The 16406-nt window shown below is 38.5% G+C and overlaps 1 protein-coding gene across 1 annotated transcript in view; it reads right to left on the bottom strand.

The window, feature by feature from the left end:
- UBE3D (ubiquitin protein ligase E3D) overlaps window positions 1–16406 on the bottom strand; it is a 93413-nt gene that overhangs the window by 53493 nt on the left and 23514 nt on the right. The window contains exons 4-6 of the mRNA XM_053460084.1: window positions 12748–12973; window positions 6167–6236; window positions 1209–1278 (exon numbers count right to left, since the gene is read on the bottom strand). Coding sequence (XP_053316059.1) covers window positions 1209–1278; window positions 6167–6236; window positions 12748–12973 — 366 coding nt within the window. The remainder of the gene's footprint in view (window positions 1–1208; window positions 1279–6166; window positions 6237–12747; window positions 12974–16406) is intronic.

Below are 16406 nucleotides of genomic sequence, written 5' to 3'. Positions count from 1 at the left end.
ACATTAATAAGCTTAGCGATCTAACTACTAACTTACAGTGTAAAATACTAACATGTTCACAATGGAACGGGTACCTTTTTTAACTCAAGTTTGCTTTATTAATGATAATTATATAACAATCAGGTAAATTGTTACCTGCCAGTCTGTGACAATAAAAAAGGTCAGTTAGTAGTAATGAGTGATGTGATATATAAAAAAGTGATCTTTATAAAATTAACAGTAAGTTTTGGTAAAAGAAGAATTTAAACTTGCTGCATTAACTAAGCATTCTGCAGGACCTAGCCCTGATCCCTAAAATACCACAAATATGTGTAGTAACTTTCAGAAGTCTGCCTTAATTATAAAGAAGTGGAAATGAAAGATTGCAGGGATTACATATAGATAAATGCGGACATGCATTCCTTATTCGTGAGAAGATCAGAAGACCCACATTTACCAACTAATTCACCCTGTATTAGAAATTTAATCCATATAATAATAAATGGGTTTGTGAAAGAAAACCAATTCTTAAGGTATTTTATTGTTGTTATTATTATTATCACTTTTTATTAAAAGGCTTCCAGCAGATTTCATATAACTAAAGTAGACTAACAAACAAGGTAGGGGCAAGGGAAGAGCAATATAAATATGTTCCTATAATTAAAACAATACATTTTAAGGTAGCCCTCAAACCTGACATTGTTTAGTATCAAAAAAAAAAAAAGAAATTCCAAAAGTCAATCTAAGTTATGGCCCATATGGTTGTACCATGATTCTGCCAAGGTACACAAAACTCATCTCAAAAATTAATTTGCAAGCAAATAGTACCATTTCACTGAGATTATTCATAACTGGGCAATATGCCACAAAAATGGAATTACCAAACCATAAATTACTCAGTTTCACTCTTTCTGCAGTATTAGTGGCTGGATCTCTTACATATTATGATTCTTTTTTTTTTAAATTTAATTAAGCGATCAAGAAATACGTAACATACTGTTCAGGGTAATTCAAAAACTCATCAGCTCAGGAACACAACCATTCATGCGTCTTAACAATTTGATTAACATTTGGTTACTGCCTATTTGGAGTGTAATGACCTGCTCTGTGTTTGACATTTTATGTTTCTGATGCCCCATGGAAACATGGCTGATTTATTAACAGACTTATTTTAGACGCATTCAGGATTTGGTTAATATTCCTTGTATTGTTTGTGAATAGGGGCTTACCTGGACATAGTTTTAAATTTCTCACAAGATGGTCGGACCATGACTTCTGTGATAAAATACTTCAAAGCATCTACAAAGAGAAAACAATGGTCGTCATATTTCAAATAACAATTGTAAAGCGCAGTCTGTAATGATACAGCAACATTGAAGGCAAACAAACAAAAAAAAAAAAGTACTCTAAAAGGAAGGGTCCGCAGAGGAAAGTAGAATATGATGTATGTAGGAAAGCGAAAACAGGACATGAAGGATAAGGATATGACAGAGGAGGTTGCAGGGAGCATAGCTAAACATGTATGGAGAACAAAACTAGAACTGGTCTCATGAGATTCCTTTACCTCGATCACACCAGTCGGTAAAATATGAAAATACCTTTGTCCCATTTCCACCCTGGCCAAGTAATATGGTTGTTTAGTGCAGAACAAGCTTTGCATATGTGAGCAATATATATTAGTATTAAATCCAAAACTCTTGAAGACATCAAATAGGTACACAACATTGCTCACTTAAAATAAGTTTAAATCTTCTAACTCGCCTCAACGACTGTCTTTCAAGAACTGCATCATGGATGGCATCCCAAGACTGAGTTTATTATAATCCCACCATCCGCTCTGTCAAAAATTCTCTTACTGTTGACAACTCCACTATCCAACCAACAGACCAAGTTTGCTGCCTTGGTGTCACATTTGACTTTGCTCTCTCCTTCATCCTTCACATCCAGTCCCTCACCAAATCCAGCTGCCTTCCCCTGAAAAACATCTCCTGAATTTGGCCATTCCTCACACAAGAAACAACAACAATATTAATCCACTCCCTTGTGATATCCCGTCTGGACTATTGCAGCTCCCTACCCGCTGGTCTCCACCTCTCCCGCCTTCCACCGCTCCAATCTATCCTCACATCAACTGGATTCATTTTTCCCCGTCACTGTTCCTCATCACTCCATTGGCTCCCCATACCCTTCAGAATCAGATTTAAACTGAACCTGACCTACAGAGCCCTTAACAATTCTACACCCTCTATAGCTCTACCCACCTGTACAAATATACCCCCTAACTGCCCTCTTCATTCCTCTCATGACTTGTGGTTCTCTTCTACTCTCATTGCCTCTCCCCACTCCCATATTCAGGATTTCACCCGCGCTGCACCCCTCCTGTGGAAGTTCCTTCCCCGTCCCATCAAGACTTTGTCCGTCGTCCGCAACTTTCAAAAGCTCTCTGAAACTCCACCTTTTCCGGGACGCGTACAACCTGTCTTCCTAACACTCAGCAATCATCATAATCAAGTCTAAACGATTAAAAACTTCCCCCTCAACCACCGACTAGATTGAAACCTTGCAAGAGCAGGCCCCTCTTCACCTTTTGTACCAGTTTGTTATTGTTTGCATTCCACTGTTTTTTTAATATAATAATTTACCTGTAACTAGAGTACATAGCGAAAGACACCTCTGAATTCACATTACATTTACAGAGCACAAGAAGATTCCGTAGATTCAGATTCAATAAGCAAAACCGACAGTAACATTAACAAGCAGTATATAGAGGCGTATCATTAACAAACAACGGGTATAGAGGCGTATCATGATCTTAATTGTAAAAAAAAAAAAAAAAAAAAAAATACAATAGAAAAGGTTTGCAAACTGAACCACAAACTATTATTTCAGTGATTAGGTATTACATGATTCTAAATCTAGTCCGTTTACACTAGCACACACACAGTACAACAGCTTGGCAGAAGCAGAGACATTCAGGAAATCGGTAGGTACCAAGGAAAATATATACAATCAGCCGTTCATTCTGTTTGTCTCCCAGACCATTCACGATATGCACTATGCCATGATGTTTGAAATAAAGTACTCTTGCGGATGTCATCCCACTTTCATCTCGCCTTTTAACATGCCTGTTGCTTCTCTCCCTTCACTGATGGTTTTGTTGTTTTATTTCAAGAAGCAGTTCTGGTAGCTCTCACCTTTTCCAACAGTACAATCTACGCTGGTGATCACATTAATCAGTTTGACTTTAAGTGTCTGTATGCATAAGACTCAAAACCGAATCTTAAATCTATAGTGCAGTAATAAATTGGTGGAAGTCTAGGAGCTATAAAAATGACAAAACCCATAAAATAAAAGCATTTTTTATACTAAACGCGAATAAGGTTCAGAAGGCTATGAAAATTATGAAATAAGCACATACGCTGTAATCTGCAAAAACACGTAAAAAGATTACGCGCAAAGTAACTAAAATAGCTTTATAAAAATATTTAAAAATCTGTATTTACACAATTATACCAATGTATACTCTTTACTAAATTCAAATCACTGGATTGCAGTCGCTAAATCCTCATAACACGTTTCCTGTGTTATTTCTTTGCTGAAAATCGTTAAAAGGGAAGCCAATTTGGCAGCTTAAGCCTGGCGCCAAAGAATTACCCTTTGTAATTTGCATTGATTTCATCCATTATGTGTAAATAAAGTTATAATACTTTACTTAATACAATGAAGGCTAAGCAGGATTTATTTAGGCGTTTATAATGGAAATCTATAAAATCAGCCTCTCTAAGATCACTGTACTGTAGTGACAAAAAGAGTATTTGTCGAATCTAAATGCAACGGCATTACAAATACTGTATCTGTCACGAATGAACAAAGCTGGTTTGACTTATACTAGACCATTATAACGGGGGAAATCTTGATACAGAAGCTTCAGCGGTGATTATGCTGTGATACAGCCCTTTGCCAATGTATATCACTCATCTGCAGTATATACTAAAGAGTTACGATCATTTTCCTCATGCATCCTAAAAGGTCATCATATGGGGACTTGCCCCTACAAAGACAATGCTTATGCAATTATGTGCATTTCTCTCTGTAGCACTTAAAACCTAGGAGACCTTGTACAAGCTCCAACCACCTGAGCAGGTCTGCTTTTGACATGGCCCTATACTTTCTTGGGAACTGACCTCATTCCACTGAAACCTACTTGTGCTAAAACCAAAAATTTTGGTAAGTGTGAAAACAAACCAAGACTTGGCACTCTACGTGACGAGGTCTATCTCACATGTTCTAGAAAAGAGTCAATAAAGACATATTGAAGTATATGTTTTAGGGCTGCAACTAACGATTATTTTCGATTAATCGGATAAAAAAAAATTCAATTTTTTAAAATTTAAAATAATGTAATAAAAAACGTACAATTTACACTTTCATCTCTTTATTGCAATGGCCTCTATCTATTCACCTTCTTATTTTACTGACATAATAATAAAAGCTACAAGAACCCAAACACGGGGTTTCTCAAACTAGGTTTTAATACAAAGTTATTAGTAAATATTAATTCATATGTTAACTAGTTTTCATATTTAATAAAAACTATGAGAAAAAAAGCCTTGTTTAAATTTTTTTTTATTTACCAAACTGCCCCCGGTTATGCACATCAGACCCCCAGCTTGCCACTCTGCCCCCATATATGCCTTATACCTCTTATATGCCAGATTCCACTGTGCCCCCTGATATGCCACTGTGCCCCTGATATGCCTTATACTCCTTATATGCCAGTGATATGCAACTGAGCCCCCTGATATACCTTTTACCCCCAGATGTTTTATGACCCCCTAATATGCCTAATATCGATATGCCTTATACCCCCTATATGCCCTGAAATTCATAATACCCCCCATACACCACTATAACTCACCCATACACAACTTTGGCTCTTCCCCCTCCCATACACCACTCTGGCTCCTCCCCCTCCCATACTCCACTCTGCCTCCTCCCCCCATACTCCACTCTGCCTCCTGTCCCCTCCCATACACCACTCTGCCTCCTCCCCCTCCCATGCATCACTTTGGCTCCTCCCCCTCCCATACATCACTTTGCCTCCTCCCCCTCCCATATACCACTTTGCCTCCTCCCATACTCCACTCTGCCTCCTCCCCCCTCCCTTACACCACTCTGGCTCCTCCCCTCTCCCGTACAACTCTGGCCCCTCCCATACTCCACTCTGGCTTCTCCCCCTCCTATACTCCACTCTGCCTCCTTCCCCTCCCATACTCCACTCTGCCTCCTTCCCCTCCCATACTCCACTCTGCCTCCTCCCCCCATCCGATACTCCACTCTGCCTCCTGTCAGCAACGGATCTTCACTAGACACCAGGGAGCCGGGTAGAGAGGCAGAGTGGTGTATGGGAGGGGGAGGAGCCACAGTGGTGTATGGGAGGGTGGCTCCCATACACCCCTCTGACTCCTCCCCCCTCCCAGACACCGCTCTGCCTCTCTCCCCACCAGCTGACAGAGAGGATGATTCTGAGTGTCTGCATCGCACAGACAGCCTCCGTTACTCACCTTCACTTACACTGTGGCTTCTATGAAGCTGCAGTGAAAGTCCTTGTCAGTAACGGAGCCGGGAGAGAGGCAGAGTGATGTATGGGAGGGGGGAGGAGGCAGATGGGAGGGGGAGAGAGACGGAAGTGAGAGACCGGCCGACAGTGAGGGGAATCCAGGTCCCCTGCAGCGTTGCGGGGGATCTGGATTCCGGTGTTATAATCCAATCTCTGTTTGAGATAAGGGAATCTTAATGAAACCCACATATAGTAAAAATGGCAAAATAGCTCTGGGACCTTACCAAAACCCCCTGGGACTGAAGGGGTTAATCAGTCCGTGGTCTTGTCTCAGGTTCAGGATGGTCATATGCTTAGCAGTTAAACACACAATTGACCATAAGAGCAGGAAGTAAAGTGGCTTCGAGTCTTAAGCCCAATTGATCATTTAAAGAGAAATGCCAGAGATTTCCACTAGAGGCAAAACAGAAAGACAGACAAAATGAGTGATGTGAGAACTGTGGTTTATGTACACATACAATTCTAATTAACTATGCAAGAATTTGCTGAACAAAGAAAAAACTTAGTGGGAAAACTTTAATATTTTTAGCTGGAGGTCAGCTTTCCCGTCGCTCCTGTAATACATACCCGATGACAATGTCTCTCCCAGTATTACTTTGCAACGCTTGCAAAAGACTTTGGTATTTTCAGTTGATTTCTGCAAGGTAGAAAAATGCCATGTAAATGTCAGATTACACCTTAGACAAAAGAAAAGAATATATAATTGTACACATCCTTTTCGGAGGGCAGATTGAACTTTATTTTGTTCATTTCCAAATGCCGACACTCTGAGACATATGTCTTCTTGTGAAAACTCTTAGCCAACCTCGCCATGTAAATGTGGGAACAGAAGTTCCACGAGCCCCATGGGCAAATTATCTGACATACAGCCTAATGGAAGGGTTTTCAATTCATTTATATATGAAAATGTATCTCAAACTGTACATATTCTATTATTTCCTTCCTTTCACTGTATTATTTTTCTTCTTTTAAGTAGACATGTCCAGGTTCTTTTTGATGCCTAAAAAGACTGCCTGTAGGCTACGAACGAAGAGAAAAAAAAGAGTACTTGCTTTTCAGGGAAACATCATGTAACATCATTACATGGGAGGCAGTTTTTAGGTATGGTACCCACTGTGACATTTCTTTTCTGCTTTACATTTTATTTTATTGAGATGATGAAGACCTGTGAGTTTGCAGGATCATTGGTCTTCCATGAGATTGAATAGTCCGTCCCGGAAATCTAGTTTTACCAATTTTTAGAGTGATTGTATAGTCGCACTCTTACACTTTCACTTTACATCTGCTATCTTGCATTTAAACAGAGCACGCTGGGTACTTTGTAAGTCTCATGCTTTGCCTCATAAACTACCGCATACGACAAGAGATCAATTTAAAAAGACAGAAGTTGCAAATGAAACCACTGTTAGGTCTAATTAGCATATCCCAAGTGGCTCATTCATGTTTGGTATCTGCCATATGTGATCAGTACAGTTGCTTTGCTTTTTTGTTCTATTTTACATGTTTGAATGCTTTAAGCTGAAAAAATTCTAATATATATATATATATATATATATATATATATATAAATAAAAATGGATAGGACTATAAATAATCACCATTGCGTGATTGTAGACACTGCAAAAAGCATTTGCGGATTTTCAGGAGGCAGGAAAAAAAGGGCTTTCTATTAATACCACTTTTAAATGTTTAGTCCAAAATAAAAGAATACACTTATTTCTAATATTTTCCTAGCTACAACCAAACTAGCTGACCAACATACCACAAAATATATTAATAGAAGTGTCTGGATTTGTACATATGTCGGCTTTTAAATGGTACCTGGGCACAAAATTGCACATGTAAATTGTCTGAATTTGTCACTTTTAATTCTGAAACCTATGTCTCATTTGGGAATCTTAACAGCCCACCGGCTCAACATACCACCATAAAAGTATTTTGGAGAATAGACAAACCCAGTGTATTTCACTAGGAGTATTCAGACACTTATTATGCACACCAAACTCTGCCAAAGTCAGGCATAACATTATTTTCTGCACTTTTTTAACCTCCCTTCAATATTACTTAGGATTGTTTGCACAGATTACATGCAACTCGCAAAATGCAATCAGTAGCATCTCCAGATTCCAGAAATGGCCCACATGCATAGGGTTTTAATGGTTCTTGTAAGTTACAGGGTACAAAGGTGGAATATACACATTCCTTTTTCTAAAGGTTACATTACAAATATAGAATTTAATGGCAGATCAAAACCATTCTTATACTCTGTACTGAGTACTTTTGCACTTCATATCAGCTTCACAGGACAGAAGGGCAAGTGAAACACCTACCACAAAGCCTGCTGCTACCTATCTCTGATTATTTCCTTTTCCTTCATTTGGCTCTGTTTGCTTTGTCTTGAAGCATCATCTGCAGGCCTCTTACATCTCTTATGCCACTTTGCCCCCCCCCGATATGCCTTATACCACCAGATATGCCACTCTGCCCCCCTATTTGCCATAGTGCCCTCTGATATGCCTTATACCCATTATATGCCACTATGCCCCCCTACTGCGCTTAAATTTGCATAACTGTGGGGGGCAGGTTGGGAAATAAAAACAAGAAATGCATTTTTCTCAAAGTTTTTTCATTCTGCTGTTTGATTTTAACATTACATTATTTTAAATAAATTAAAAATGTACATTTATTTTTGTATCCGATTAATCGAAAAAATAATCGGCCAACTAATCGATTATGTTCGAATCGTTAGTTGCAGCCCTAAACTGAAAACTCTTATGTGATTTTTTCGACAAACTAAATTGATATTTTCACATGGGGCTAACAAGAGTAGTTTTAACAATATAAGTCAATGAGAAAGAAAAAAAAACTATTTTAAATTTGTGGATAAAAACACATATCTGAAATCTACAATTTATCACCACCACAAACGGTTAAAAAGTATTCCAAATAGAGAAATTATAAGAATGAGGAAAAAAAAAACGTTCTTCTCTGGAGGTTTTCGATTATCAAGGAGCTATAATAGTGAAAAGCTTAATAGAAAAAGGATACAAGAAAGAGAAAGTAGACACAACAGTGGCAGATATAAGGAAATAGTATGGAACACATTACTGGAAGTAATATAATGGAAGTAAGAATAAAATAAATAGTAATAAAAAAATAAAATCAATAAAACAAATGATTTTTGTAGATTATAAAGGATGGGATTATGATGTCAAAGAAAGGAATTCTCTGTATGAAGTCATCTTTATTACTAATACTACAATATATAAAATATAATTCTAAATAAACTATTGCACATCTTCAAATGTGATCCCATTTTAGAATAATATTTTAGCAGGAAAAAAGTAGGGTAATATGTAGAAATAACCAAAAACTTAAAAGTATATTAGCACCTATAGATGAAAAGAACATATTTAAAAAAACTTGGAGATTTTTTTAAAGCTCCAAAAGGATTGGTATAAATGTGGAAACTGTGGGTACTATTTGCCCAAAATAAAGTGGCTACCCAGATGGTATAGTAGGTCAAAAAAGACTACATGAGCATAGGTATACCATAAAAAGAAGATGTTATAAGAAACATACTGTATCCAAACATTTTAAAGATTACCATGCAAGGAATGATTCCAATCATCAAGTGATGGCTATTGAGCAAATCAGTTTAGGTACAAGGGAAGGGAAAAGACAACTAGTACTTGGCAAAAGAGAAACATTTTGGATTCTTACAATGAACACCCTGGTCCCAAAAGAATTAAACAATTACTTTGATATCATATCATTCTTGGATTAAAGAGTACACAGGGGTGCCTTTGTTTAAATCTAAACCTTTTTTTCTCTTAATTAAAATCAACTTTCATACCTTTCATATAGAGTATGAAAGGTAAAAAACACAAGGTAAAAAAACATTTCAGAATTGGTATTACTATATGATATTATATAATGTAAGCAACTAACTACCATTTCTTTTCTATATGTATGTATTTTAATATTAGAATATATGCATTGGGTATTGAAGAAATTATTAACTTTTGTATATTTAACTATTATATCTATAAACATCATGTATTTGAAGAATTATTGGTATTTATTTCTCTGGGGGAATTGAATTCCATCTAGTGTTTATAACTGAATAGATTGTTGAGAGAATATATGTTTTATGTTGATATAATGATTTATTAACTGACTACCATTCTTTTGTATCATTATTTATTAATACATACTGTATACAGAATTATGTTGGCGTTACAATACAATGTATTCCTCTATAGAAATATATAGTTTTGCTGCAAAGGGAGTTTTTTTTTTTTTGAAACATACCCGTATTTGCATTACAGCAGCTCTTTAGTAATAACGAGGAGGTGTGGAGTTCGGCTGGAGTGGAGGCCTGACCCGCTATGTGGGGAGTGTTGTAGGTGGCCATGGAGACAGTGTCCACTCGTGCCAATTACCATCAGTAACGTCACTTTTTGTTTGTTTTTAAATTGTGTTCTTTATTATACTTTTTTCCCTCTCCAATAGGAAGACAGGTGACCGGAAGGCTCCACCCTTTTGCAGAAGTGTGGCGAAAGACCAGAATAATGCAGTTAAATTTATGGAGAAAGAGGTGCAGAAACGCTTTTCTTTCTTTGTGAACCTGTCTGCAATATTCTGGCCTCCCAGTGCACATCCACAAACAGGCAGACATCCGGGGACACCCTCTCCCCGATCGGAGGAAAGGGTCTGTCCTTTTACAGAAATTCCCCTTGAGGCCAGGTTCACTGAAAGGCAGATAAAGACAGAAGACACGGGGACAAGCGGACAAAGGCTGAAGGCACGGGGAGAAGTGGACAAAGAGTGAAGGCACGGGGAGAGGACATAGACCGAAGTCACGGGGAGAAGTGGACAAAGACAGAAGACAAGTGGCAAGAGAAGAAGCTGCAGGAAAGGAGACAGGACCGTGGAAGTGCTCATCAGAGAAGGTGCGAAAAAGAGCATGAGGACGACAATGAATTTTGTTTCTGAATGGAAAAAGCCCTCCAAATTTTGTCTGATCCGAAAGAGCAGGAAACTAAATTTGCTGTCCGAAAACAAACCGAAAAATTTCTATAGTCCATTTGCACAAGCCTATTTAATCGCTGGTTAGCCAACACTAGCTAAACTTTGACAAACTCTACCATAAAAAAAATAATAAAAAACGCATCCTTTTCAGGTTTAAAAGGGAAATTCTAACAAAGCGCTTATGTAATATCAGTAGGGTTGGAAGATTTTGGACCTTCAGCATTTTAAGCACGCTCCAGCCATACACTGGCACAAAACCTTGGTGGATTCACTATATGGTTTCCAAAGATGACATGTGATAAATTACTTGGCCTTTAATGAACAGACCCCTAAATGTTTTACATAATTTATTGTATAATGCCCCAGCTGGTGATTCAATAACAAACGTTCAAGCTAAGTCTGGTATGATTCTTCATGTTAAGGGGAACTGTCACATTTCAATTTCTCCCTACATTTCAATTTCTCTCGCCACAATGTACATCAAACATACCAATAGAATATTAAGAGGGAAATGTTAATTTAACAATTAACTAAATGAAATTATATTGTTTTATTACTACTATGTGGTGTATATTACAAGTTATGTTGTGCATAAAATGATAAAATATGCTGATTCATTAACTGTAAAGTTACAAAAAACAACAAAAAAACAAATGAAAAGTAAGGGCTATGATAGTTTCATTGAAATGGGCCCATCATTTAAAAAGGGACAATCCAATGCACGTACAACCTGAAAGAATACTTAATGAATTACCTTACTAGGCATTTTTTACTTGAAAGAAAGGGGGAAAAAAGGCACTTACTTTTAGAATAAACCACAGTCTGCCATAATCTACTCACTTGCTAGAAAGTGCTCTAATTAAAATCAATAGGATCCCTATCTATGCATGTGCGCAGGAGGGTCTTCTTAGACCCCTGGAATGCTTGTGCCTGCCAGTGCTGGAGCTAGCTGGCTGTGAGTATAGCACTGCTGAGCTTTGTTAAATAGATGTCCAGCTGAATGCATCTCCTACAAGCCTGTGAACTGAGGGTGCGGTGCACAGTGGGATTCTTATGAATGCCTCCATGGATTTGTAAGAGGGGTAACCATTCATTTTAAGTGGGCGCTCAGTCATTGTGTGAAATCTGATGCGTCCCATTGAAGTGTGCCTTTTATTGAAAAATTGACAATGTCTGACTTTTCGGGGGCTAACTTATCAGCTATACATTTAGCAGAATGCACCTGGGCATCCAATGACGTATTTAATTGGATGCTACCCTATGCCTTACCCAGCGCAATGCCCCTCCACAGCCACCATTCTTGCTGCAGAATGCCATTATATGATGTCATATCCTGTTTAGAGCCAGGTACTGCATACGTGTCAGGACTTACTTAAGATCCAGAAACCATGTGACTGCACCTTCAGCTTTCTCCTCTAAATAATGTTTGTGACATCATCAGTCTGCACCCTGCATCCTATATTAACTTTATATTACTGCACTTCTGAGATTCACTCCAGTAGTGTTCTGTGCCATTCTCCACTTTTTGACCAGGCTTATCTTGACCTTGTTTTCTCTCTAGTATCCTGACCTAGCTGCTCTTTGGTATCCTGAGTCGGTTTGTCTTGACCATGTGGACAAATATCCTGCTCTGGTGGTCTACACTGCCATCTAGCCCCTGGTTGTCAGCCAACACTGCTATGGGGTTCCATTCCTAAGCGCACTGCTCTAACAATACTATATGAACATTGACGTTAAACAGCATGCTTAATGAGACCAATGGCAGGAATATCAAAATAAAGTTACAATATATTATATTATAATATATATAAATATATTAAAATATAGAAGCAGAATGCAGAGTACAGTGCAATAAAAATACAGAACACACTACTCTGATTTCTGGGGTAAGATATGATTAGCTGAAATTAGCAGTTTGGATCTAATATTTCGTAAGGATAATTAACAACACGCTTAGAGCCTCTACAACCAATTTCACATTTTATGCCATGACTAGGAAACACTTACAGAGAGATTTCTTTGTATCTGAAGCAAACCTCATTTGAGATAATAAAGTTATACCAGGGCAATATAAATGCACCAATTAGATGGTGTCATTAGTACTAATAACTTACCGAGACATTACCATCAGCAGAATGAGGAACAGATGACTTCTCATTAGTTTCTCCAGGGTGGTCTAGAAGATTTGCTCTGTTCACCAAAAAGAAAGTCTCTCCTAGAAAGCAGTCGTTAACCTTGGGCAGACAACTTCGATTGGCAAAGGGATCGGGATGGCAGCACCATTCTTCAACCAGGGAGCTCCAGTTTTCACTTGGTAATGGGAGGACTCTAAGGAACTGCCTGGTAGTAGATTTTGTTAAGGGAGAAAAAAAAAAAAAAGAAAAGAAAATCAACTCAAAAAAGAAATTATTTTTGAAGAAATACATACACGTTACATTATCATTATGTACAAACAAATACACAATTCTGTATTTGCTTTAATCAACTTGATTTTTTTATAATAAGATATAAAGCTTAAGGATTGCCTTTTTTATTTTTAAATTCTTCCAAACTGTACAGTAAATGCTACAAAGGTCTAGCCAGCAAACACAATGACACTCATTAATAGTGTTCTCCCGGCCCATTTCAATGGCATCCAGCAAATGGAATTCATGTCACACTTCTCAAGAAACCAGTACCTAGACCTGCAAATAAATGGTAATTGTTTGAGGCATTTGGGATATGTTTACTAATAAATATCATAAATATGGTTAAATTCACTAAAAGTTGGGAGCAGTGGAGTTGGCAGTTATGACGAGTACTCACCAGGGAAGGCTGGCAAGCATTTAGCCCTGGATGCCCAGTTATAATGCAGCCTAAAGCATATCTGTTACACAACAGGTTCAATGTGTATAAACCAGTCCTGTCTAGAGCACATGTACAGAAAGGGAATGCATAGAAAGCCAGTTAGGTGGACAAAATGATCCGGTCAGGATTTAAATGCCGGCTTAAGGCCTCGTTACTGTAGGTACCCTGGTGGAATGTAAAAAAATGTAATTTTGCAAATAAAACACAAATAAAGCTTTAGATAGTGGTCACATATGTTTAAATCAGAGCAGCCCAAGATACAACTATGCCCTTGCTAGCCATCCCCTTGTACGAAAGTTGGATGAAATATCCAGCTCACATTGTTCACTACTGAAAACACATTTTAATTGGTGCATTTGTTCTGATGATTCTGTATTGTGTAGACTAGGGCTGCAACTAACGATTATTTTAATAATCGATTAGTTGGCCGATTATTTTTTCGATTAATCGGATAAAAAAATGCAATTTTTCTTCGATTTAAAATAATGTAATAAAAAACGTACAATTTACACTTTCATCTCTTTATTGCAATGGCCTCTCGCTATTCACCTTCTTATTTTACTGACATAATAATAAAAGCTACAAGAACCCAAACACAGACTGAATGAGTCATCTAAAAGTTTCAGTGAAAGTGGATTGCGTGTTAAATGTATGCTCAGGACAGTTTTAATATTGATTCACCCCCCCCCACACACACACACACACACACACTTCCTAGCATGCAATTTGGCCCCAAACCCAACCCAAGCCAACAAACAAACGTACTTGCCATACTGACTCTGCAGTCTAGGAGGAGACCGTCAGAGTCAGTGTAGTCTTTCCTCCTGCTGACCCTAGCGCGAGTCCGCATAAGACGTCCCCACACTACATGTGCAGGACAGGAGAGGAGCATAGTAAATCAATGGCGCGATCCTGGCGTGTAACCCAAAACAGACGTGTGAGTCACGATCAGTGCCAAGCTTAGGTGTTCAGGCACTTAGGTGTTCTGGTCCCCTCCTTCACTGTACCACAAACTCAGCATTGAAGATATAGGTCAAATAAACAATGTAGGAAAACCCTAAGTTGCAGTCATGGATCAGAGGTCGCACACCCCAAATGACAGCCCTGGCACCCAGATTGCACAAATAGAACTTGCCCAGCACCCATATTGCATACATATGACTCGCCCAGGTTGTATAAATAAGGACTGGTCCCAGGACCAGATTCTCTTTATTTCTCGTCTTTTTCCCTGCCGCTTCCCTTTCTCTTTATTCCCCCCACCCCTTGCTCTTTGATTTTCCCCTTCCCATTCTCTCATTTCCTATGCAAATTGAAAAGACTAGCTTGCTGTACATGCAGGAACCTCTTTTTAGCAGGGCTGCACCCCTTATATAAAATACAGCAGTTTGTAAAACCAACTAGAACACACAGAAAGGGTCCTTGAAGCACACAAGTATGTGTTATACATTATGATCGCCAGCTTCTATTTGTGCACATTATTTCTATTCTTCCTGTACCATTGTTATTTTAATCTTAAAAGTGGCATTTGCGGCATCATCCATGCGTGTTTGGAAAGTCCAGGCAGTCCTGGCAATACACACTTATTTTCAGGATGGGCCGCATCATTTGTGTGAATTAGGTGGCCGGCAGCACATGGAATGCACCAATAGTCATCTTCAAGTGACATTTTAACACAGCCAGGGAGAGTTTCCTCTATGCAGAAAAACTAACAAGAACAATGTCAAGAAGCCGCAATAACTGACATTCAGCTGCTATATTATTTATTCATATTTCTATGCTTACATTGGCTCACACAAGTTGGAGCCAGTGTTTAGGGTTGCCTAGTGGGTCAACAAAATAGGCAAATACATATGAAAAATAAATGTCCATAGTCATCTTTAAGCACATTGATAAGGGACTGCTGTCCTTGGCTGAAGTAATGTACGGAACCCCACAGCCGCACTGATTCTAAACCAAGTCTAGCACACTGATGACGATGCAAACTGCTTAGGTATGTGCCCATTGCTAAGACATGCACTATCCCATATGAGCAGTACTGATATGAAAGGACTGCAGAGGCTCACCCACTATACCATTCACATTAATAACAGCCCTAGAATAACACCTTTAAGACCACTTTACATTATATGATAAATAGCATTTCATCTTTAATTAAAAACACATCAAGACTCAGGGACATTTTGTTGGATGGCCAACAAAATCCCTCCCCATCTGATATAGGTATGCAATGAAATGAGGAGCTTATAACCTTTTACTGTAACCACAGAAAAAAAATGTAATGGTTTGCTACACAGAAAGTTGGGATACATACAATTGCTTACAATTAAAAACATTTTTTTTTCAAAAAAATCAACACCTAAATTAGAAAAGTGAGGTTTTAAATAGCACTGGCGTACATCTAAACAAAACTGCCTTTGCCTGATCTATGCATTATGACATCATAAAGGCCAGTGACATCACTGTTTATAGTTCCAGGCCACTCCCCCACGCCTCAGTGCAGTTCAGCGCTTCACACTTACAAGGTGCTTTTGATAGCAAGTTAAAAGTGTTATAGCCAGTTTTGTGAAATAGCAAGATGGAAAATAGTGGGAACCCACCTCAAGCTATGGAAGAATGTAGCTTCTTCTGTTTGCCAAGGTGGAGAACACAGAAACGCCGCCCAAGCACAATCTGTGCATTTTTCAGAAGGGCGGGAAATGCTTTACTTAATGCAGTAAGGTGGAGGAGAAGAGATGAATACAGGGTGACCTTGGACAAAGGACTCTCAGTACCCCAAAAGAGCAATGGGGGGAGAAGAGAAAAGGAAAGCTGCAGTTGTACTGAAAAGGGGAACATCCAGTGCCAAAGCAGGGCAAATAGTCCAGCGCAAACAAAACATTCTGTAAAAGATGCAAGAAGGAATGTGAGAAAACGGCACAAAATCAGT

Source organism: Spea bombifrons, chromosome 3 (genome assembly GCF_027358695.1).
Source record: "Spea bombifrons isolate aSpeBom1 chromosome 3, aSpeBom1.2.pri, whole genome shotgun sequence".
NCBI lineage: Eukaryota > Metazoa > Chordata > Amphibia > Anura > Pelobatidae > Spea > Spea bombifrons.
Note: the sequence above shows the minus strand (reverse complement) of the source record. Positions and strands in the feature narration are given on the sequence as shown.